The sequence below is a fragment of the Mixophyes fleayi genome, chromosome 6 (assembly GCF_038048845.1).
Source record: "Mixophyes fleayi isolate aMixFle1 chromosome 6, aMixFle1.hap1, whole genome shotgun sequence".
Taxonomy (NCBI): domain Eukaryota; kingdom Metazoa; phylum Chordata; class Amphibia; order Anura; family Limnodynastidae; genus Mixophyes; species Mixophyes fleayi.
Window position 1 is genome coordinate 122,340,640 of NC_134407.1, and position 24,849 is coordinate 122,365,488.

A 24,849-nucleotide genomic window follows, 5' to 3' on the forward strand; every position below is an offset into this window, starting at 1 on the left:
TTCTGGTTTCTTATAGCTCACCGGTGAAGAAGGTGTAGTGTCAAAGTGTATTACCTTGCTGGACGTGTTTTACTATGTTTATCTGCAGTTTCTTATAGTAAGAATATTGCACATCTTGCTACAGTGTTACAGTGTTGATTGTTTCTATGCAGGTGTGCTATAATGTGTTACAGTGCCAACAAAATCAATGAATGAAATAACCTTTTTTTATGTGCTTTGGCACGATAATCGTTTGTTGTTCCAGGGTACACACTACTGTGCTATTGGGTCAATCAGTTGTTTATTGTCTTATTGGCCCTATAATCTGCTGAAAACTGTAGTGTGGACCCAGCCTTACTATCTTTTGTCTCCTGCAGCTGTGTCTCTGCAACCAATTTGTCTCCCCACAATGTCAGTGAGATGTTTGTTTCCCCATGTGTCGAGGGTAATAGAAGTTGTCTTTTGTGATTTCACGCAACACGATTTGCCCAAAGGCACCCAGTAGGTTTAGGCTTTTCTGCAAGGTATTTATTGCCTCCATTATGTGCCTTTTCAGGTTTATCCACAAACCCACAAACAAAAGCACAGATTGATTTTACAGTTTTGCCTCCAAAGGAGAAGAATTGGGTTTACACCCTGAAATGCATTATGAGCCAAGTAAGTGCATTTGTGCATATAAAGAACAATTGTGGATCCACAATTTTTCAGCCTTCCAATTGTTTATATGGCCTCACAAAAACACATGTTGTTAGGGATGCTTATCACATTCCCTAGCTACACTGTTATCTGCATTACTACTCCTTCTATCCACATAATACGCAGACTTTACTCAACGATTTTCACTGCCCTTGTATTTCTTACACTACTATTGCAATGCACTTTGTTTCTATGTCCTGACAAAAACCAGTACTTTGGTCGTTTCAATGTATTTTACAATTTTGAACTCTTATGATGACACTTGTGCCTTTACTGTTACCTTCCTTGTATCCTAATAGATAAGGATAAGCCCTTGCAAGCAGGCCCTTCAGTCTGTTTGATTCAAACAAAATCATATTACTGAACTGCAATCAAAGTATCTGTGTAAATTTTTCTCATTGTGCATCACTGCAGATTTTTGGGGAGATTTACAAATAAAACTTGTTGTTATTGCTGCTACTACTACTACTACTACTACTACTACTCTACTACTACTACTACTACTAGTATTACTACTACTACTCTACTACTACTTCTTCTACTACTACTGCTACTACTACTATTACTACTACTATTACTACTACTACAACTACTACTACCATCACTACTACCACTACTACCACCACCACTACTATTACTACTACTACTACCACTACTACTACTACTACCACTACTACTACTACTACTATTACTACTACTACCACCACCACTACTACTACTACTACTACTACTACTACTACTATTATTATTACTACCACTACCACTACTATTACTACTACTACTACTACTATTACTACTACTATTATTATTACTACCACTACTAATACTACTTTTACTACCACTACTACTACCACTACTACTACTACTACTACTACTACTACTACTATTACTACTACTTCTACTACTATTACTACTACTATTACTACTACCATAACTACTACTTCTACTACTATTATTACTACTACTACTACTACTACCACCACTACTACTACTACTACTACTATTACTACTACTACTACCACTACTACCACTACTACTACTACTACCACCACTACTACTACTACTATTATTACTACTTCTATTACTACTACTACCACCACTACTACTACTACTACTACTACTACTACTATTACTACTACTACTACCAGTACTACTACTATTACTACTACTACCACTACTATTACTACTACCACTACTACCACCACTACTACTACTACTACCACTACTACTACTATTACTACTACTACTACTACTATTATTATTACTACTACTATTACTACTACCACCACCACCACCACCACCACTACTATTACTACTAGTACTACTACTTCTACTACTACTTCTACTACTACTACTACCACTACTACTATTACTACTACTACTACTTCTTATACTACTACTACTACTACTACTACTACTATTACTACTACTATTACTACTACCACCATTACTACTACTACTGCTATTACTACTACTACCACTACTACTACTACTACTACTATTATTATTATTACTACTTCTATTACTACTACCACCACCACTACTACTACTACTACTACCAGTACTACTACTATTACTACTACTACCACTACTATTACTACTACCACTACTACTACTACTACTACTACCACTACTATTACTACTACCACTACTACTACTACTACTACTACTACCACTACTACTACTACTACTACTACTACTATTATTATTACTACTACTATTACTACTACCACCACCACCACTATTACTACTAGTACTACTACTTCTACTACTACTTCTACTACTACTACTACTACTACCACTACTACTATTACTACTACTACTTCTTATACTACTACTACTACTACTATTACTACTACTACTATTACTACTACCACCATTACTACTACTACTGCTATTACTACTACTACTATTATTATTACTACTACTACTACTACTATTACTATTACTACTACTATTACAACTACTACCATTACTACTACTACTACTACTACTATTATTACTATTACTACTACTACTACTACTATTATTACTACTACTATTACTACTACTACTACTACTATTTCTAATAATAATAGTAATAATTAAATAATGATGTAATACCCTCTGTCTACATGATACACAACACAGTATGGACCTATAAAAAATCAGAACCGTCTGAAAATGAAATAATTTTCTAAAAACATTCAGTTTATTTGAAGCAGAGGTAGACAGTAGAGGGTTCCTATAATATGGTGAGGATATGTTGTTCGGGTACTATAACTTATTACAATGCACACCAGTAGTTTTTGCTTTGTTTACTTTTTGGGGATAATAGGGCGATTCTTGCGCTCTTCAGATTTCAAGTACACACTCAGCTTTGGTTGTGATTCAATGCGGGCAATGTAAGCAGAGAGGAGGGGAAATGAGGACAAACATTTGGGGAATATATGAATGTGGGCATGGAGGGTGTCCAGGAGATTGTAATCAGCATATGAGATCTGTAGGAAGAATGAGATATGTATTATATACAATGGCGTTACCATAAGTTACAAGCAACAATAAATACATACATGGGTGGATTCAAAAACTGATGTTTGGAATTCTTGAAGTCTCCCATTCCCTCTATCTTTTATGTGATTATTATTATCTCTAATTTATAAAGCACTGATACATTATGCAGAGCTGTATGTGTAATAAATAAAGAAGAGTTTACCTGGAGATTTATTAAAGATTATTATGCCTAGTAACTGGTACATTATTTCATCTCCTAGATTATTAAAACACAAACCCACCTTTGACCCAAAACAATAACCAATTGTATTGTTGTTTGCATGGACTGCTTTAGGTGCTACGCCTTCACTACCCCGCCTTATTGAATTACCTTATCTCCTACCACAAATTTGGTTCCGTTAGAATTCTGGGAAAGAATCTTCTCAAATGCTCCCAGATGATTGGGCAAATCATTAATGTACTTCTCTTTACCAGTTTCCTGTGAAGCAAAATTAGAAATGAAAAACAATGCTTCCAGAATTTTGTTAGACACTCCTTTCACATTGTATTCAAAAGTTTGACCATTTTTACCATTTTAAAGCAACAATTCCACATAGGTTGTCTTTCTTTAAATAGCAAGTTAAGTAATATTTAAACACACATCTGATTGTTATTTTTCTTAGCTATCCTCCTACAAATCATTATCTCCTTTTATAAAATCTCTCCGGTGGGGCTATGGCTGCCCGTCACACACACAGGCTCACTTTCAAAGCATGTCATGTGAAGACAGAGTGGGGAGAAGGAGGGGGAGGAAATTACAGTGCAAACTGGAACCTAGTTTGCACTGTAATTTCCAAAACACACTACATCAATTGCCATGTGTCTGTGGTTGCCATGGTAGTCACAATACACTGTGGACACTCTGCAGCATTATAAATCACCTAGAAGCCTGAAGAAGCAAACACTGGTGAAGTGGAGAAATGGCAATTACAAGATTTTTCTTACAGCCGGCCGTAGTGATTTATGTAAAAAAAAACACCTTATTTTTTCATGGGATTGCTGCTTTAAAAGTGGGGATTTATATATAACGCAAAGTAAAGTTGAAGGATGTTTGATGTTGCAGAGGAATTCATTGAACCCATAAAGGCTGAAAAAACGCAACAGTTTCAGGTGACTGAAATATCCTTATAATCTACAAAATTTAGTTTTGTTTGTGTTTTTTTTTTCTTCATTAGAAATCAATGTTCTTAAACGATATTAAAGAGATGACAATTAAACATTAAGTAAACAGATATAATTTACAGTAGCTTTATTTAAAGTTTTATATAAAGTGACATTCTGTTAGAGAGGCAGTAGCTCCACAATAAGTAAATGTTAAGTTGCAAAACCCAATATAACGTTTGGTCAGCTACATTTTAGCAAAAATCCAATGGGTTTTTTTCAGAAGCCCCTGTGTCACAGTCAGTGCAACAGATATTGGATGTAACAAGGAGGACATTCCCTATGGCCTTACATGCCTATCCATGAAAAAGTACATTGCTATGTTATGCTTGAGTTGATTGTTGGTTGGATGGCTTGCGTACTTAGTTGATTATTGAGGCTATACTTTATAGATCATTCTGACTTTGATCTACTCCCAGCCATTCATAAATAATTGTGTTTGGTTTACCCTTATTTGTTAATTGTTTATCTTGTGTTTTCTGTTTGACTCTTAGGGGCATATTCAATTAGCTTTTGGATTCGCGGTAACGCGCCGGAACAGCCGCGAAACGTAATACACGGTACCGCAATAACGTGGATTTTCGTTCGCGGTCCATAGGGTTGCGAACGAAAATCCGCGTTAATGCGGTACCGTAATACCCGCAAGAACGCGCACTTTTCGCGGCAACGCGCGTTACCGCGAATCAAAAAGCTAATTGAATATGCCCGAAATTGTGATTCGTAATTGCAAAGCACAAATAAATGTAAATAGAGATAAGGGAAATTAGGTGAAATTTCACTGGATGGAGTTTTGTGGCTGAAGAGGCCATTTGGATAGGGGTGATATTCCATCAATACAATCTTCAAGGTCTGCTTTATCTTTGCCATTCTGTGGAATGCTGTTCCGTACTTGCACAATTTAATTTCATGGAATTAATGTAAAAAAAACAACACCAGTTAATTCACTGTGCACTTGGTAGGACTGAGAACACTTAAGGACAATTTCCACAAGTGAAATATGCTAAATTTTATAGAAAAAAGCAGAACAAATAGTTAACTGAACAATATCATTAATTTTTAAATGCAGACAAATTTCAAAACCAATGTATTAGTTATTTTGTACTGGTAGTATTAATACTAGTAGTAGTAAATATTGACAAATATAAAAATGGAGATAAGTTCAATTATTTCTGCTATTCTCAGTCTCCTAACTTTACAACTTCGATAAAATTCTTTTCCTTATACTTACAAATTCAAACATGAGCAGGCGGCCGTACTTCAGTCTCAGATCCTCCACGCCATCATTGACCATGTCGATGAACGCACTCTCCTGGTTATTGGTTCCAGCAATGTCTGAGGAAATATTATTCTGTACATATGAAAATTGTCATGAAGTGTATATGAGGCATGAAAAATTTTGTGATGCAACATGAAATTCATACTTTTTCCTAATCATATAATATTCTTTCCCCGTTCCAACAGCTTCAATAATAATGAGCTTGGTTTTTTGGGGCATTATCAAGGTAGATGCACATGTAGATATGTCTGTAGTGTATTTCTATACATATTCCTGGCACTGCAGATTAGCACCATGTACAAAGGCCCTGATGCAAAGTTGGTTGCAAAGTGGGCAAATTTTACACTAAAAAAACCTGCAATAAAGTGTTTCCGCCCATGTGCTGAGCTGTACGCCTCTTAAGACCTGTGCAGAACTGAACCAGTAGCAAATGCATTGAGTTTAAGCCGGCAAACGTCACAGACACTTCCACCTGCTCCCATGTTTATATCCATTTGTTTTATGTGCAACAAATGCTGTCTCCAATAAAGGAGAAACAATTCCCGTATTGTGTACAAAAAAAAAATATATATATTTTTTGTTGCTTAAATCAGACACGCATAATATACGCCTGAGCAAAAGAGAAAGCACCAATCAGCGTCAATGGTGCCATTGCAAACAGCCAATCACACTCTTTCTAATGTAATCCTTGCTTTTAAATTCTCAAGTTGAAAAATGTGATCTTGTATATTTCCCAAGAAGACAAAATATATTTCCTAGTAATCCAAATGGCTCTTGAATATGTGGATAAACTTGTAGATCTTCAAGCACATGAGATGTTTCCAGACTCCTTTTCTGCTGTTTCTAATAAGGCTCAGCCCGGATTACAACTTGAAAGTAATGATCATCAGTCCTCTGACAACCTATGAGCCAAGTTTTGTCAAAGTTCTACAACTGTGTGACAAGAGATGAATATCCTAAGTGGTGCGAAAATCAGTCTGCTTACTGTCACGAGCCGCGGCGGTACTCACAGCCGCCGCGGCTCGCTTCCTGTAGGTCCCAACGTCCCGGCCGTCACCATGACGACCGGGACGTCATTTCCTTCCAACTCCCGACCGTTGCCAAGGCAACGGTCGGACGCTTCCTCAGTGCCGTGTCCTGGCAGCCAGGCGCGCATGCGCTCTAGGGACAATCAGGCAGATTTAGCCTGTGGCTGAATTAGCAAGCATTAGCCTGCAGGTGTGGATTTCAGTGCTAAGCCCTGATTGGTCTTGCTAGGTGCTGGCAATTAGCCTACAAGTGTGGCCTTGTCTAGGGGCAGGTTCTGATTGGTTATGGGTTGTATTTAAGGCAATGAGGTCTGCTGCCTCATTGCCGGTTATAGCTTCTGTGCTCCAGTCTGCTGACCTGCTTGCTCCAGTCCCTGTTCCTGTATCTACGTTTTGACTTCCCGTGTATGACCCTTGGCTTCGTATTTGACTTCGCTTGTGTTTCCTGTGACCCTGATCCTTGGCTCGTTTACCCGTTCTGCTACTTTGCCTGTGACCTCTGACCTCAGCTTGCTCATCGTTTCTGTTACCTGCTGCCGACCTTTTGACCTCTGCGTGGACCTGACTCTTCTTGCCTGGGTTCTCCCCAGCCGGTACACACTTCACGACCCTCTGTCAGTCTGCAGCCCAGTCTGTCCCCACCATCAGGGGCTCCAGTGAACACCTGACTGGCAGAGTAGACTCCGGGTTGTGTTGTGCCGGCTGGAGGGGTTCCTAACATTATAACCGGCCTACTCACGGAGACAAGATTAGGATGGATGCAAGTGGATCCACACCGTCTCCAGCACAAACTCTAGCAGGCCACGTTGAGTCCTTGTATCAGATGATGCAGGGATTGGCTGAGCGTATGTCTGTTCAAGAAGAAGCCACAAAAGCTTCACAACCGACTTCAGGTCCCATCTGTGAACCCAAAATGAACTTACCAGATCGGTTCTCCGGAAATAGAACCCTGTTTCGGAACTTCAGGGAGAGCTGCAAGCTCTATTTTCGGATGAGACCTCGCTCCTCCGGTTCGGAGCAGCAAAGAGTTGGGATTATTATTTCCCTTCTACAGGGTGACCCCCAGTCCTGGGCGTTTTCTTTGCCGCAGACCAGTCCGGCCATGCAGTCCGTAGACTCCTTCTCCGAGGCACTGGGTCTACTGTATGATGACCCGGACCGAGTGGCCTCCGCGGAAGCTCATCTACGGTCCTTGAAACAAGGCCGACGGTCGGCAGAAGAATACTGCGCTGAATTCCGTAGATGGTCACCTGATAGTGGATGGAACGACCCTGCCTTACGGAGTCAGTTCCGTCTCGGCCTATCTGAACAGATTAAAGATTCTTTGGTGCAATACCCGTCTCCTAGTTCTCTGGAGGATCTGATGCACCTCTCCATTAAAATTGACAGGAGATATAAGGAGCGGAAAACTGAAAAGGAAGCATCGTCACCTCCATTCGCCTTCGTTCCTGTTTCCCAGGATGGTGAGGAGCCTATGCAATTAGGAGCATATCGTCTCTCTTCGGAAGAGAGAGACAGGAGACGTTCGCAAGGTCTATGTCTATACTGTGGCATAAAAGGCCACTTCTCCCGTTCTTGCCCAAATAAGTCGGGAAAAGACCATGCCTAGGGAATGAGGGGAAAGTTCACCTAGGTCTGCAAATTATCTCCCCGAAAAATGCTGTATTAATCCCTGCACAGCTCACCTTCCGGGCTCGCTCTGTGGACCTGTCGGCCTTCATTGATAGCGGAGCTGCAGGCAACTTCCTTGATATTGGGTTTGCCCGCTCTGCCGGAATTCCGATGGTAAAACTCAACTCTGCCATTACTGTCTGTGGCTTAGACGGAGGTCCGTTGCCTGGTGGCAAGATTTCCTGGGAGACCCAGCCACTACAGTTGAAGATCGGAGCTCTCCATTCTGAGTCAATCACCTTCTTCCTGATCGATTGTTCGTCGGTTCCTATGATCTTGGGCCACCCATGGCTTTCCTGTCATAACCCTGTCATAGACTGGGTAAAAGGAGAGATTGTCAAGTGGAGTACTTATTGTACACAGTCTTGTTTGTCACTGTCTCTGCGTATGATTCAGCCTATTCCGGAGCGGCTTCCCTCACAGTATCATGAATTCTGGGACGTGTTCTCCAAGAAGGCTGCTGATACCTTACCGCCACATCGTGACTTTGACTGTGCCATCGAACTTATTCCTGGTTCCAAGTTACCTAAGGGGCGTTTGTATTCCCTTTCTGCTCCAGAAACAAAATCCATGCAGGAGTATATCGATGAAAACCTGGAGAGAGGCTTCATCAGGCCATCTAAGTCTCCCGTAGGAGCGGGATGCTTCTTTGTATCAAAAAAAGACGGAGGGTTAAGACCTTGTATTGACTACCGGGGATTGAATCATATCACAGTCAAGAACACCTATCCCCTTCCGCTCATCTCGGTTTTGTTTGATCAGCTAAGAGGGGCCACTGTCTTCACTAAAATCGACCTTCGCGGAGCATATAATCTCATCCATATCAAAGAAGGAGATGAGTGGAAGACGGCATTCAATTCGCACTCTGGCCCCTACGAGTATCTGGTCATGCCGTTTGGCCTTAGTAATGCACCTGCAGTGTTCCAGGACTTGATCAATGAAGTTCTTCGGGAATTCCTTGGTTGTTTCGTGGTCGTCTATTTAGATGATATCCTCATCTATTCCAGATCTTTGCCCGCCCATCAGACTCACGTCAAACAAGTTCTACAGAAATTACGAGAGAACCACCTGTACGCTAAGCTGGAAAAGTGTGAGTTCGAGGTACAGAGAGTATCCTTTTTAGGCTATGTAATCTCTTCTGAGGGATTCTCCATGGATCCAGCTAAGGTCCAGGCTATTCTGGATTGGGTGCAACCCAACAATCTTAAGGCGGTGCAGAGGTTCCTGGGCTTCTCCAATTATTATAGGAGATTCATTCACAACTTTGCCGACATTGTGGCTCCCATTGTCGCTCTGACCCGTAAAGGAATGGATCCAACTAATTGGTCGTCCCAAGCAATAGCCTCATTCGAAAGCCTGAAAAAGGCCTTTGTCTCCGCTCAGGTCCTCAGACATCCGGATCCAGCTAGGACATTTATTCTTGAGGTCGACGCCTCTGACATCGGTGCCGGTGCCATCCTATCGCAGAAGGATCCTCATACTAATCGTCTGCACCCATGTGCTTATTTCTCCCGTCAGTTCTCTTCAGCGGAGGCCAACTATGATGTCGGTAATAGAGAACTATTGGCAATCAAATGGGCCTTCGAGGAGTGGCGGCATTGGTTGGAGGGTGCTTCACATCAGATCTCTGTCATTACCGATCTCAAGAATTTACAATATATACAGTCAGCCAAACGTTTAAATCCCAGACAGGCCCGGTGGGCGTTATTCTTTACCCGGTTTAACTTCCTGATCACCTACCGACCAGGCTCCAAAAATGTCCGGGCAGATGCCCTTTCCAGAAGTTTCTCGGCACACCACATTCCAGTCACTATCCCAGAGCCGATTATTCCCCCTTCTGTAATCCATGCCGGGTTGACCCAAGATCTGAGTATCACACTTCAGAGATTCCAGAAATTAGCCCCTGATACTACTCCGGAGCGACGTCTCTTTGTTCCAGTCCATCTAAGGAAGGCGGTTATTGCAGAGGCGCATAACAGTAGGGTTGCAGGGCATCCTGGAATTTTCAAGACGTTAGAAATCCTTTCCCGTACAGTCTGGTGGCCATCTATGTCTGCTGACGTCAGGAGTCATATCCTCTCATGTGAGGTTTGTGCCAGAAACAAAGTTCCTAGGATCCGCCCAATAGGCCAGTTAGTTCCTTTGGCACCACCTGCAAAACCATGGACCCACTTGTCCATGGACTTTATAGTGGATCTACCACCTTCTGCAGGACACAATACCATTTGGGTCGTGGTAGACCGGTTCAGTAAGATGTCCCATTTCGTTCCCTTACCCAGACTGCCTACAGCTCGGGATTTGGCCGTCTTATTCATTCAACATATTTTCTGGCTCCATGGACTCCCTACTGACATAGTTTCCGATCGGGGTTCCCAGTTCATAGCGCAATTCTGGAGATCTTTCTGTACCCTCCTCGGAATCAAGGTTAGTTTATCATCCGCATATCACCCTCAGTCCAATGGGCAGACCGAAAGAGTTAACCAGTCCTTGGAAAAAATTTTGCGATGCTACACATCAGAGTTCCATGATAATTGGTCTTCCTTGTTACCCTGGGCAGAATTCGCCTGTAACAATTCCTGTCATTCATCTACTAAAACTTCTCCGTTTTTCTGCAATTATGGTTTTCACCCCAGATCTAACTCCCTGTATTCACTTAACCCAGTTGGTGTCCAGGAGATCCGTTCCACTGCAAGAGATCTCAGAGTTATCTGGAGGAAAGTACAGGCATCTCTGAAACAGGCTTCAGTTGTCGCAAAAATTTTTTCGGATCGCCACCGTACCATCTGCTCCTTCAAGGTGGGCCAGAGAGTGTGGCTGTCTACAAAAAACATTAAACTCAGACAGCCTTGCAAAAAGTTAGGTCCCAAGTTCATCGGCCCGTTCCTTATCATCAAGCAGGTTAATTCTGTTGCATTTAGGTTAAGAATTCCGGGCTCATTGAGAATTCCCAACACATTTCACTGTTCTCTGTTGAAGCCGGTATTATATCCTACTCAAATCCAGTCTTCAAATTTGCCTGAGAGAAAATCAAACAGATCACCAAGATACGTTGTTCAGAAGATCTTGGATTCCAAAAAAGTGCAAGGTCAGGTGCACTTCCTAGTGCAGTGGAGGAATCGTGGGTTAGAAGAACGGTCCTGGATCCCACGGAGACAACTCGATGCTCCTAAACAGTTGAAGGAGTTCTTTAAAAAATTTCCAAGGAAACCGGGATGTCGGGGTTCCTTAACCCCTCCTCAAGGGGGGGGTACTGTCACGAGCCGCGGCGGTACTCACAGCCGCCGCGGCTCGCTTCCTGTAGGTCCCAACGTCCCGGCCGTCACCATGACGACCGGGACGTCATTTCCTTCCAACTCCCGACCGTTGCCAAGGCAACGGTCGGACGCTTCCTCAGCGCCGTGTCCTGGCAGCCAGGCGCGCATGCGCTCTAGGGACAATCAGGCAGATTTAGCCTGTGGCTGAATTAGCAGGCATTAGCCTGCAGGTGTGGATTTCAGTGCTAAGCCCTGATTGGTCTTGCTAGGTGCTGGCAATTAGCCTACAAGTGTGGCCTTGTCTAGGGGCAGGTTCTGATTGGTTATGGGTTGTATTTAAGGCAATGAGGTCTGCTGCCTCATTGCCGGTTATAGCTTCTGTGCTCCAGTCTGCTGACCTGCTTGCTCCAGTCCCTGTTCCTGTATCTACGTTTTGACTTCCCGTGTATGACCCTTGGCTTCGTATTTGACTTCGCTTGTGTTTCCTGTGACCCTGATCCTTGGCTCGTTTACCCGTTCTGCTACTTTGCCTGTGACCTCTGACCTCAGCTTGCTCATCGTTTCTGTTACCTGCTGCCGACCTTTTGACCTCTGCGTGGACCTGACTCTTCTTGCCTGGGTTCTCCCCAGCCGGTACACACTTCACGACCCTCTGTCAGTCTGCAGCCCAGTCTGTCCCCACCATCAGGGGCTCCAGTGAACACCTGACTGGCAGAGTAGACTCCGGGTTGTGTTGTGCCGGCTGGAGGGGTTCCTAACACTTACACCAGCCTATCTGAATTACATATTACTCTGAGCAGTATTTTCCATTCAGAAACATATTATTATTATTTGTATGGCTCCACCAATAACACAGCGCTGTACAGAGAATATTTGTCACTCACATCAGTCCCTGCCCCATTGGAGCTTACAGTCTAAATTCCCTAACACACATGCATACACACACACACACACACACACACACACACACACACACAATTTTTTTATTCACTTAACCTTCTAGTATCTTTTTGGAGTGTGGGAGGAAACCCATGCAAACACAGGGAGAAAAAATTCCACACGGATAGTGTCCTGGCTGGAATTCAAACTCATGACCACAGTGCTATGAAACAGCAATACCGACCACTGTGGTGCCCCATGAGTTAATGACGAATGAGTCTCAATCCTACAATCGGCCACTGCTGAAGTTAGACAAAATTTTCCAAAACTTGCGAAAAATATGTAAAACTAGAAATCAAACTAATTTATTAGTAACTGTGGGCACTAATGAAGTTAATTATTCTGTTTTGGCTGGGAGTAAGTGCTTGTTTCTTTACAAAATAATTATTTTGTTAACTTATATTATTAACTTGAAAATGTGATGCTCCTCCACAAACTGTTGCTGCTCCATACCTCAGCCTCCATTTGTCTACCTATTATGTCTGTGTGCAATAAATAAACTAAGTATCATCATCAGTTATTTATATAGCGCCACTAATTAAGCAGCTATATACAGAGAACTCATTCACATCAGTCCCTGCCCCATTGGAGCTTACAGTCTAACTTCCCTAACATAGACACAGAGAGAGAGAGAGAGAGAGAGAGAGAGAGAGAGAGAGAGAGAGAGAGAGAGAGAGAGAGAGAGAGAGAGAGAGAGAGTAGGGTCAATTTGATAGCAGCCAATTAACCTAGCAGTATGTTTTTGGAGTTTGGGAGAAAACCCACGTAAACACAGGGAGAACATACAAACTCCACGCAGATAAGGCCATGGTCTGGAATCGAACTCATGACCCCAGTGCTGTGAGGCAAAAGTGCTAACCACTAGGCCATTGTACTGCCCATAAGTATGCACTGTGTTCTATATTTGTGGACTATTATATTAGGGAATATGTGCCCTATAACACATAGCAGCAAATGGGGCAGGGACTGATGTGGATCAGATCTTTGTACAGCGCTGCGGAACTAGTGGTGCTATATAAATAGCTACTGCTGATAATACTCACTTACGACTTACTTATTATTTTAATTCACTGCTCCATTTTGGAATAAGCATACATCCCAATTCTGTCAAATGGTTTTATACAGTTTTGAATGTGGACATTTTTCCCTGCTGTTAAAACAGTGGGGAGTCAGGCCCAGCTTCTTGCTGCTCTGTTTTCCACTGGAATGGCACATCTCTATGTGACGTGACCATTAACATTGCTTGTATATTATTTTAATATTATACATGCATTAAAACAAGATGTATAAATAAGGACATAATTGAGGGTACTATAAGCATAAAGAAGAAGCAAAATCAGTCCTCATTATGGAATAGTATAGGTATACTCACCATATTTGCGTGCCAAGTATCTCAGAATACTGTTGCTCTGATACAGTTCAAAGTTTCCATCTTTAAACCGGGGCAACTGACCAAAGACCTGCAGGAGATCCAAAAAGATTGATAAAAAGGCATTAGGAGTTAATCCTTATTTCCATATGCATTTTCAACATAACCAATAAGTTAGCATATAAAAAAAAAGAGGGAATGCTAAAACCTGCAAACTAAAAAAATTATAAATAAAAAAAAAATACCACTTTGCTTGAGTGTCTGGGTTTCTTGTTACTGGACCTAATGCTGGCCACACATGTTGAAATGACTGGCAACTGGGACAATATTGACATCTGTCTGGCCCCAAATGACCATCCTACCTGATAATGGTCCTATCAAAAGCAAAAGATTGTTATTAGGACTATTGTTAAATGTGGCCACTATGAGTCTGTTCATGGTCACCTTTTGACCGTAATTATAGGACTTAGGGACCCAGAAGTTGGTGATCCAGCTATTTGGCACAAGCATCCAATAGCTGAACGTTCAATTTGATTACTCATATGCATTGCCAAATTGGACAGTGTGAGAATTGTAGGGTGCCAGGCTATTACAATAAAGGTTTAAACTGCCAAGCATTCCCTCTCGTTGGTATATATATATATATATATATATATATATATTGTACATGTTACACTATTTTTTAAATACTGCCATGTGGGAATTATGTTGGAATGCTTTTACCATGTATTTGTACCCTAAGAAATCTACAGTCACCTGTGTAGATTATTACTCCTTGACTTATACCAAGTCAACCGTCACCACACAAATTGTTACCGCCAAACGCTACCACTTCCTACGGTGGCCCTATGTGGTTTATTGGTTGAAAATTCCCACCAGAAATGCTAGTTGTCATATGAATGTATAAGTGGTGAATCACTCTGTTTGTTTACTTCTTTAGTCAGAGTAGCACTAAGAGAAAAATATATTTATTGCTGTACTTCTCCACACTGATAGCATCTATAGCAGAGGTGATCCAGGTTAATATTTGAAAATACGCAGCGCCAATGCTGTTGTTCTGCAAATGCACATGGATATTGGGCCAAAATGGCACAGTCTAAGCGTCTATTGGGGTACAAAATTTACACTTGCCAATGGGAGGAGTTGGGTGTATGAACGTATAGTATGAACATCCCTTGCTAAGTACTGATTAGGGACACAAATGCACCAAGTTTTGCACTGAAGCGATATAATGGCCAGCGTATAATTCTGAAATACAAACTACAATTCATTATAGGTGAATCCCTCTGACTGAATTAATCAATATCCATCAAAAACAAGCTTGATGTCAATTATTTATTTCACTGATATTTCAATTGGAAAGTATGAGAAAACTGAGGAGCAGACCATTATTTCAGGGAAACAACTCAGACTGTCAGATATGATAAAGCAATCTACAATTTAATTTACGAGACAGCCCAAAAAATAGTATGTTGATAGGGATTTATCTTGGGAGACAATAATACTGTCCAATTGCCCGATACTGCAGCGTGTGTAGTCCCAAAACAAACCCTACACCCGATAATCAGAGTAGGTGGGATCAGTATCAGACATGTTATTAAATGTGATTGGAAGATGACCACAGATAACTTCAGTGGCCTGTGTGTATATGTAGTCATCTTCTGACCATGTATACATGCCTCAGTACCACCAGAAGTAATTCAGAGCAACAAACAGCCAAATTTCATCCAATTTGGTCATTAACATGTGTGGCCAAATTGATCTCTATCCAGACAGGACTGCACCATGTGTGGCTGGCATGACATATTAGAAAAGGATCTCACCGCCTGTTTTTTCAGATCACATTTTCCTGAAAACCAATCTGAAAACTGCACCTCCTCTTCTGTCCACAAAGCCCCTTGGTCTGCAAGCAGTAGTCGTATGTGCTCAGCTTTTCCTATAAATGAGCATAGTGATTTAGTAAAGAGCACAGTTATATGTCAATGAAATGAGACAAATATTAGATAAGTTACAAGAAAAAAATAAATATATATATATATATATATATATATATATATATATATATAATCGCTATCAGAGATGATGTAATGTGTGCATACTTCCCAACTGTACCAATTTCAGCAGGATGGAATGCCTTTCTGACAGAGAGAATGTTTGTCCTGACTGCTAGGAATGTTGAGAGAGGTGTGAATGTCTGTGCCAGGGTATTTTCAGGGGTGGGGGGTCGGGGGCAGCCTAGCATTTCAGTGGTTCTATACACACCTCGTAGAACATGGACATAATGTGATCATGCTCCCATCACGATTCCCCATGCCCAATTGTGAGAAGGCCATACCACCTTCTCGTTGGCCCCAATTCCAAAAATTGGATTGGTGGGAGTTATGTGTTTGGGCATTTAGTAATGTAGGCTATTCAGGCCGGTGTGTGCTTAGGTATTATTAGTACAATTAAAACTTTATTTTTATCTGTAGGATGTATTATGACGATCTGAAACCAGGACCAGTGCTAGGATTAGAGGTATAATTTTCCACATTTTTACTTTAAATTACTAACCACAATATTGAAATAACAAAAATTGATGCAATTTGTGACTTATTAGGTAACATCTGAATTGCAACAAATAGAATTTATGCAGTTTCGTATACCTCTAGTGACCTGGTATTTTCTCCTATTTTCTCTATTTATGTGTTATGTTATCTGTAATACCTCTGTTTGGATGTGTTATATACATATCATGCTGTTATATTTATCCTGTGTACACTGAATATATACATTCTTGTTCCCCAAGTATATCCATCTGTCCTTATTAACAATGAACCTGAACCTACAAATTAATGTTCTAACATTCAGAATACCTTGATAAATAAGTATTCCCATATCTGTGTTATTAGGGCTTAAACATTGTCACTTGATAAAACCTATTTAGAATTACTACAATTTGTCATGTAAGTTTCACTTATAAACAATGTATTTGTTCTGAGTAATGATGGAAAATTTGTAAATTATATTATAGTTTAAAAGGTACATTAAGCAGAGAGGTAGCAAATTGTCTAATAGGATAAATGGGAACTATGATGGGTATAGATTGGAGAGGTACAACATATATGATGGATAGTGTGAATGTACAGAAGTGTAGTTTGAGTGAACAATGTGGAATACAGTCTGCTCAGCAATCATTCACTTACCCCTCAGTGGGAAATAGGTTAAAACATATCCAGTCACTAGAAAACAGAAAGTATATAATTATTATTGAAATATTGCATTGATTATATTACATGGGACAATGTAAAGGGCTATATGAATATTCAATCCTTTCAAAGATTGTTAAGTGATCCAATTGGACATATATGAGTAAAACTATAACCACCTCAACTGTAAGATGATATTGCTTCTTTGTGAATCTACATACTCAAACATTTCTATCTGCAAAAGGCTTGAGAATGACCAGTACCAGAGATTATTGGTAGATCTCCCAATTTTGGAGATACACACACAGACAGTTTGGGCGGTTGACCGATATAGGTAGGGCAGAACATACAATTTTTAAGATTTATCAATTTCTCTAGTGGTTAGGGTTATTTTTACAAGTGATACTTGCCAATATGATAGGAGTTATTTTACATTACTGAGCCAGTCTCTGTAGATATGGTCATGTGTGGAGGCAGTTCTGGTGCACTAATGCAGTACAGTAGGAGTGTGCAGACGCAAGCTAAAACACACTATTAACTTGTGTCTTATTATCTTGTTGCATGTATCCTTAAATACATTAGTTACAATACATCATTTTGGGTGGCAGTGTGAGAGCTGGTGAATATTGTCACATTTTTGCTATGGACTCATCTATAAGTTAGATTTAAGTCTGCGTGCAACACAAAAAACAGACATGGAAATGCAAGTGTATAGACACATATTTGCTTATACACAAACTAAGCATATTTCAACTATAAATAGTTGAACTTAATTATATATATAGTTACATAGTTCAACTATAAATCAGGCCCTTAGATTCTGAGTCTCACTGTCTTAGAGCTCCAATGCATAGACGAGTTTCTGCATGTGTCACCCTGCTTTTGACCAATGGAATCCGTATTCCACAGCCAGCCTGTTAGGAACTCCCAAGTCAATACAGTGAAACTCGGGAACTACTCAGAAGGCCAGGTGTTCGCTGGAGCCCCTAGTGGTGGGGACAGACTGGGCTGCGGGCCGACCGAGGGTCGAGTAGCGTATACTGACTTAAAAGAATGTTTTCCCAGAAGTGGAGTGATTGGTGGACAGTAGTATAAGAGGAATCCAAGGTCAAAAGGTGATGTTCCGTGTGGATAACCAAACGTGATCCCCCACTTTCAATGAACAGGGTCTACGGTGACGGTCAGCGAAGATCTTGGATTTTCGAGAAGCTTGACCTAGTGCAGCGTGCACCTTTTTCCAGACGGACCTTAGCCTGGCCGTAAAAGCAGGCGTTCCGGAATCCCCACAGGGAACAGTAGTAGAGAATAAATTGTATTTTGGGTGAAACCCGAAGTTGCAGAAAAACGGGGACGTGTGAATAGTGGAATGGCAAGAATTATTGTATGCGAATTCTGCCCAGGGCAAAAGAGAGGACCAATTATCGTGAAATTTAGACACATAAATGCGCAAAAACTGTTCCAGAGCTTGGTTCGTCCTCTCTGTCTGTCCATTCGACTGAGGATGATATGCTAAAGACAGACTGATAGAGATCCCGATGGACTTACAAAAGGCTTTCCAAAACCGGGCAATAAACTGGGATCCTCGATCTGATACTATATCTTCAGGAGTCCCATGAAGACGAAAAATATGCGTCAAAAACAAGGTGGCCAGGGTCCTAGCATCCGGTAACTTGGGCAAAGATATAAAATGTGCCATCTTACTGAACCGATCGACAACTACCAGGATGGTGTTATGTCCTGCGGATACTGGTAGGTCAACAATGAAATCCATCGACAGATGGGTCCAAGGCCTGCTCGGCGCCGGCAAGGGTAACAATAGCCCAGAAGGACAGTTCCTATCGGTCTTGTTTTTAGCACACTCAGGACAAGCCCGAACATAATTCTCCACATCGTCTGACAAAGTGGGCCACCACAACCAACGAGAAAGAACCTCAATAGTCCTACGGATTCCCGGATGGCCAGCAGAGCAGTTGTTGTGGCCTTCAATGAGAACAGATTTCCTTAAATGGACGGGAACAAATAATTTATTGACCGGTGTCTGAACTGGAGCGATTCTGTGGAAGCACCGGATAGTTGCTCCTAAATCCTGGGTGAGTCCAAGGTGAACAGCAGTTGTAGGAACAATAGACAACGGGTCCGGAGACTGAGGATGATGGGCCAAAAAGCTTCGGGGCAAGGAATCGGCCTTAGTATTTTTAGAACCTGGACGGAATGTAATAATGAAGTTAAATCTGGTGAAAAATAAGGCCCAGCGAGCCTGCCTAGGATTCAGAGTTTTAGCGGTCTGAATGTATTGGAGGTTTTTATGGTCCATGAAGATGGTGATGGTATGGGTAGCTCTCTCTAACCAATGTCGCCATTCCTCCAGTGCCAACTTAATGGCCAACAATTCACTATTGCCGACATCATAATTACATTCGGCAGATAAATTTTTTTTAGAAAAGAATGCACAAGGATATAATTTTTTGCTCCTTGGGTCTTTTTGAGAAAGGCTAGCGCCAGCACCGATATCAGAAGCGTCCACCTCTACAATGAACGGAAGTTCCGGGTCAGGATGTCTCAGCACTGGAGCAGAAATGAAAGCAGCTTTGAGTGCCGAGAAACTCGCCAATGCCTCCGAAGGCCACTTTGCTGGGTTAGCTCCCTTTCGAGTGAGAGCAGTGATAGGAGCCACTAATGAGGAAAAAGAATCAATAAACCTACGGTAATAATTTGTGAATCCGAGGAACCTCTGGATCGCCTTCAGATTAGTAGGGAGGACCCAATCCTGGATTGTTAGAACTTTGGCAGGGTCCATTGCGAATCCTGATGAGGAGATGATATATCCCAGGAATGACACGGTGGCCACCTCAAATTCACATTTCTCCCTTTTTGCATACAGGTGATGTTCCCGTAATTTCAGCAGAACTTGGCGAACATGCTGACAGTGCTGAAGTAAAGACTCAGAGTAGATTAAAATATCATCCAGATACACAACTACTGTTTTACCCAGGAACTCTCGTAAAACGTCGTTGATCAGGTCCTGGAAAACCGCCGGAGCGTTGCATAACCCGAATGGCATCACGAGATATTCATAATGTCCCGACTTGGTATTGAAGGCAGTCTTCCATTCATCCCCTTTCCTGATTCGAATAAGATTGTAAGCCCCTCTGAGGTCAATCTTCAAAAATATAGTGGCAGATTTTAATTGATCAAACAACACCGTAATCAATGGTAACGGGTAAATATTCTTAATAGTGATGTTATTCAGTCCACGGAAATCGATGCATGGTCTAAGACCGCCATCTTTTTTTGACATGAAAAAACAACCTGCGCCTACGGGAGATTTAGAAGGACGTATGAATCCTTTTTTCAGGTTTTCCTCCACGCATAGCTCCATGGCCTGAGTCTCAGGAATGGACAAGGAGTATAACCACCCTTTGGGCAACTTGGAACCCGGGACTAAATCTATGGCGCAGTCATACTCTCGATGTGGTGGAATGGAATCAGCTTTTCTTTTGCAGAACACATCAGAGAAGTCCTGGTAGGGTACCGGCAACAAGTCTGGACTAGGCTGTAAGATTCTAAGCGGCAGAGTCAAGCAAGACGTGGAACACTCGGGACTCCAACGAGTAATCTCTCCACTTTTCCAGTTGATAAGGGGATTATGACTGCAAAGCCAGGGATACACCAATATCAAAGGAGCAGAGGGACAACTAATAAGATAGAAGGAGAGCTCCTCTGTATGGAGAACTCCTACAGACAACCGAACCATTGAAGTCCTAGCGAGAATCCTTCCCCCAGGCAAGGGGTTACCATCCAAACCACATGTGGTGATGCTTGATCCTAACTTGATATGCGGAATATCAAGCGTCTGAGCCAAATGTATATCCAGGAAATTACCAGCCGCACCACTGTCAAGAAAAGCTTTCAGGTCCATGGATCTCCCATGGAAAGTTAGACGTCCAGGGACTTAAAATGAGTTTTCTGAAGAGATAATCTGAAGGCCCAAGCGCACCTCTTCACCTACACTTAGGCTTTGGAGTTTCCCGGCTTATTGGGACATGAGCTAACTAAGTGGCCTGATGACCACAATACATACACAGGCCTAGTGAGCGTCTTCTGGAGCGCTCCTCCGGAGGCAAGCGGTAAGCGCCCAATTGCATGGATTCAGAGGAATCGAGCAAAGTGTTATCAGAGCTAGTGAAAACGTCCATTGGAACAGAGGACTCCCGTTCAGCCTTCCTCTCTCTGATCCGACGATCAATTTTTATGACAAGTTGCATCAAGTTCTCCAGCGTGTCGGATATCGGATACTGGACTAAGGAATCCTTAATCTGCTTGGTAAGTCCTAAGCGAAATTGACTTCGCAATGCTGGGTCGTTCCAGGCGCTATCAGTGGACCATCGCCGAAATTCCGCACAATACTCTTCCGCTGAGCGACGTCCTTGCCTTAGCGTACGGAGATGAGCCTCAGCTGAGGCTACCCTGTCCGGGTCATCGTACAATAACCCTAGAGCTTGAAAAAAGGCATCCACAGACTGTAAGGCTGGACGTGTGGAAGGCAAGGAGAAGCCCCAAGACTGAGGGTCGCCCTGGAGTAAAGAGATGATGATCCCTACCCTCTGTTGTTCGGAACCAGAGGAACGTTGTTTCAGAAGAAAGTACAACTTGCAGCTCTCTTTGAAATTACGGAAGGCTGGCCTGCTTCCAGAAAATCGGTCAGGCAAATTCATCTTAGGCTCCGGTGTGTCACCAGCGGGAACTTGCTGAAGCTGCCGGTCTCTGGAAGCCCCTTCTTGGACTGCCAGGCGCTGGGATAAAGTCTGCACCACTTGGGAAACCGCCTGTATCTGGTTGGCCAGAATCTGGGCTGGGGACAGATTCGACTCCTCTCCGTCCATGGCCGTATGATACCAATCTTCCTGGCCGGTTATAATGTTAGGAACTCCCAAGTCAGTACAGTGAAACTTGGGAACTACTCAGAAGGCCAGGTGTTCGCTGGAGCCCCTAGTGGTGGGGACAGACTGGGCTGCGGGCCGTCCGAGGGTCGAGTAGCGTATACTGACTTAAAGGAGTTTCCCAGAAGTGGAGTGATTGGCGGACTGTAGTATAAGAGGAATCCAAGGTCAAAAGGTCACAGGCACAGATGCAATATCCAAGGGCAAGCGAAGGGTCAAACTCACAGGCAGAGAAGCAAAATCCGAATTCCAGGCAAAAGGTCAAGGTCAGAAGAGAAGGGTCACAGGTCCAATAACAAGCAGGAGTCAAACACGGGTAGTCAAATCTAAGGTAGCAGGAACCTAAACGGATAGTACTAGCAGGCAGCAGGACTGAGGACAGAACGCTATAACCGGCAGTGAGGCTGCAGACCTCACTGCCTTAAATGTACAGATGAGCCAATCAGAGTCTAACTCTGAAAATACTTTCAGGAGGTGACTAATGAAAAAATCACAGTCTAATAGCCAGCAGGCTATTAGATCTTCCTGCGCACGCGCCCAGCTGTCCCCTGTTGCCGGGACGCGGCGCTACAGTGCTGGGCGTCCGGCCGTTGCCTCAGCAATGGTCGGGAGTTAGGAGGAAGTGACGTCCCGGTCGTCATGGTGACGGCCGGGGCGCTGGGGCAGGCAGGAAGCGAGCCGCGGCGGCTGTGAGTACCGCCGCGGCTCGTGACACAGCCTTGGGTCTCCTTCATCCTCCTGGGAACCAATTGTTATAACTCCTCATGCTGGAGCACTCTAGGCGTGTGTGTATGGGCAGAAAGTGGGCAAGCCCAGGACTGAGGCTTTTTGGCTGCACTTATCTTAAGGAGCTGGCAAGGGTACATGATTTCTGGCCATTCTCTCTCTAAGTTCCCCATTTTGTCTGGTTTTGCTAAATCAAGAAATAATGGGTCAGGGCAATTGGACAAACCGCTAAGGGAACAGTGGCCAGTAATCACTTTACAGAGGGGAGGGTTTGGTCCCTGCTCAGGTTCCCCTTTAGTATATAAACATGTGAGCCTGGCTGGAGGTGGGCTGTTACAGTAAACACCCCAGTGTGGTAATCCTGCTATTTTTGGCTATCACTTTCCAATGGGAGTACACTGTTATGTCTCTTTTAGTGACAGCGGTATCAGTCACACAGAAGACAAAGGCAAAATGGTACAGTGCTCAGGGGAGGGTACTCCCTTATAGTAAATAGTAAGGAAACTGAACTAAGGGAAGCTAATTTCATGCTTGCCAACAGCAGGGAGATGGAGTGGGGTTCCAGACACACTTCACCTTTACTAACTGCGTCTGGTGCTCTCCTCTTCATTATTCCAGCCAAACACAGTCCCCCACATAATATTAATATGATAAAGCTCCACTCAGTATACCAGCACAATGTTTAACACTTATATTGCATCTTACATGTAGCCAAGCCCTTATTTCAAAATATTTGTACCACCATTTCCAACTTTTGCTGTGCACCCAATTACCACACAACTCAATGCCCAACCTTCACCAACTCCCTTCTGTGTAAAGAAATAAACATATTCTGTAAATTTACCAAAGACCATGTATTTTAAAGCTGGCAAGCATTTGTGCCTCAATGCATCACCTCATCCAGCTCTATTTCACACTTTTCTGCGAGGCAGGTTACAATCACTCACCGGTTAGAGACAGGACATTTTATAGACAGATATGTGTTGGTACAATGATGGATTGGTACAGCTTTATCAAATGTAGAAAGGATGAATGACAGAACAGTGTTTAAAAAAACGGTTTTGAATTTACTAATGCAGCAGAATATTATCTTGGTGCTCATTGCTCACATAAGATTCAGAAAAAAATATTCCTGGAGAGAATTACAAATATTGTATTTCTCTGAAAGCAAAAGTATGCATTACTGGCAGTTATATCATCATAAAGCACTAACTTAAATATGTAAATGCTACTTCCACATAGTCCTGGGGTTTGTAACTAATTGGTGAGAACCAAAGCATCACCCCCTCTGTGCCTGCTTTTAATTGGGTGTGGTCGGGTGGGAAGACAAGAAAGATCAATTATCTATCCACGGTGTAAGACAGTGGTGGCCATTTTCTTGAAGTACAGATCTTTTTCCTGATTGATAAATACATCTGATCCCCAATTTTCTCCACATCACTTTTCTACTATGTCATTAATTTGCAGACAACAGAAATATAAATAAAAGAAAGACCATAATTAATTAAATCACAGCAATCTTTTGCAAAGCTGATTCAAAAGCATAATTTGGTTTCAAATGGTACAGATGATCGTTACCAGCAAAATAGTGATATCACACAAGCTGTAATGCTTCCAATAACTTGGTAGCACATCTGCAAGGTTTATTGCTAAGGACTTTTGAGATAAGTATTAAGTATTAAATTCAAGGTACATACAAAGTCAAATGTTCGTGCAGAATTCAATTGAAAAAAAATATAACTATACAACACTATCTTAAGAAGGGAAATAGTTAATAGGCATCTTGAATACAGACTATACAAGTGTGTAGATGTGTCCTTACTTGTTTATCCAATTAGTGTGTCACCTTCAAGAACTAGTGAGTTATATACAACTCTCTACTTATATAGAAAACAATTTCTGCTGAGTCACAGTGACAGCCTCACAACAAAGAACCAAGGGAATGGTGTAATGTTATATGCTGATTTTAGTGTTTCTGTGACAACATGGGTTGATGAAATTTCCTGGATTTAACAGAAAAGAACTATGTAAATAAAATATAATATTCTAACCCAAATAAAATTGCAAATATCTGTATTATGAATCATGCA

At 42.1% G+C, this 24,849-nt stretch overlaps 1 protein-coding gene across 1 annotated transcript; it reads right to left on the reverse strand.

Moving 5' to 3' along the window:
* Positions 1 to 2,844: 2,844 nt before the first annotated feature.
* On the reverse strand, positions 2,845 to 24,607 carry LOC142161534 (glutathione S-transferase P 1-like). Its single transcript, XM_075217232.1, has 7 exons — positions 24,582 to 24,607; positions 17,091 to 17,126; positions 15,729 to 15,841; positions 13,909 to 13,996; positions 5,597 to 5,700; positions 3,539 to 3,646; positions 2,845 to 3,155 (listed from the first exon to the last, which is right to left on the reverse strand). Coding segments are annotated over exons 1-7 (633 nt in total). The 5' UTR covers positions 24,583 to 24,607; the 3' UTR covers positions 2,845 to 2,972.
* Between the last annotated feature and the right edge of the window lie 242 nt (positions 24,608 to 24,849).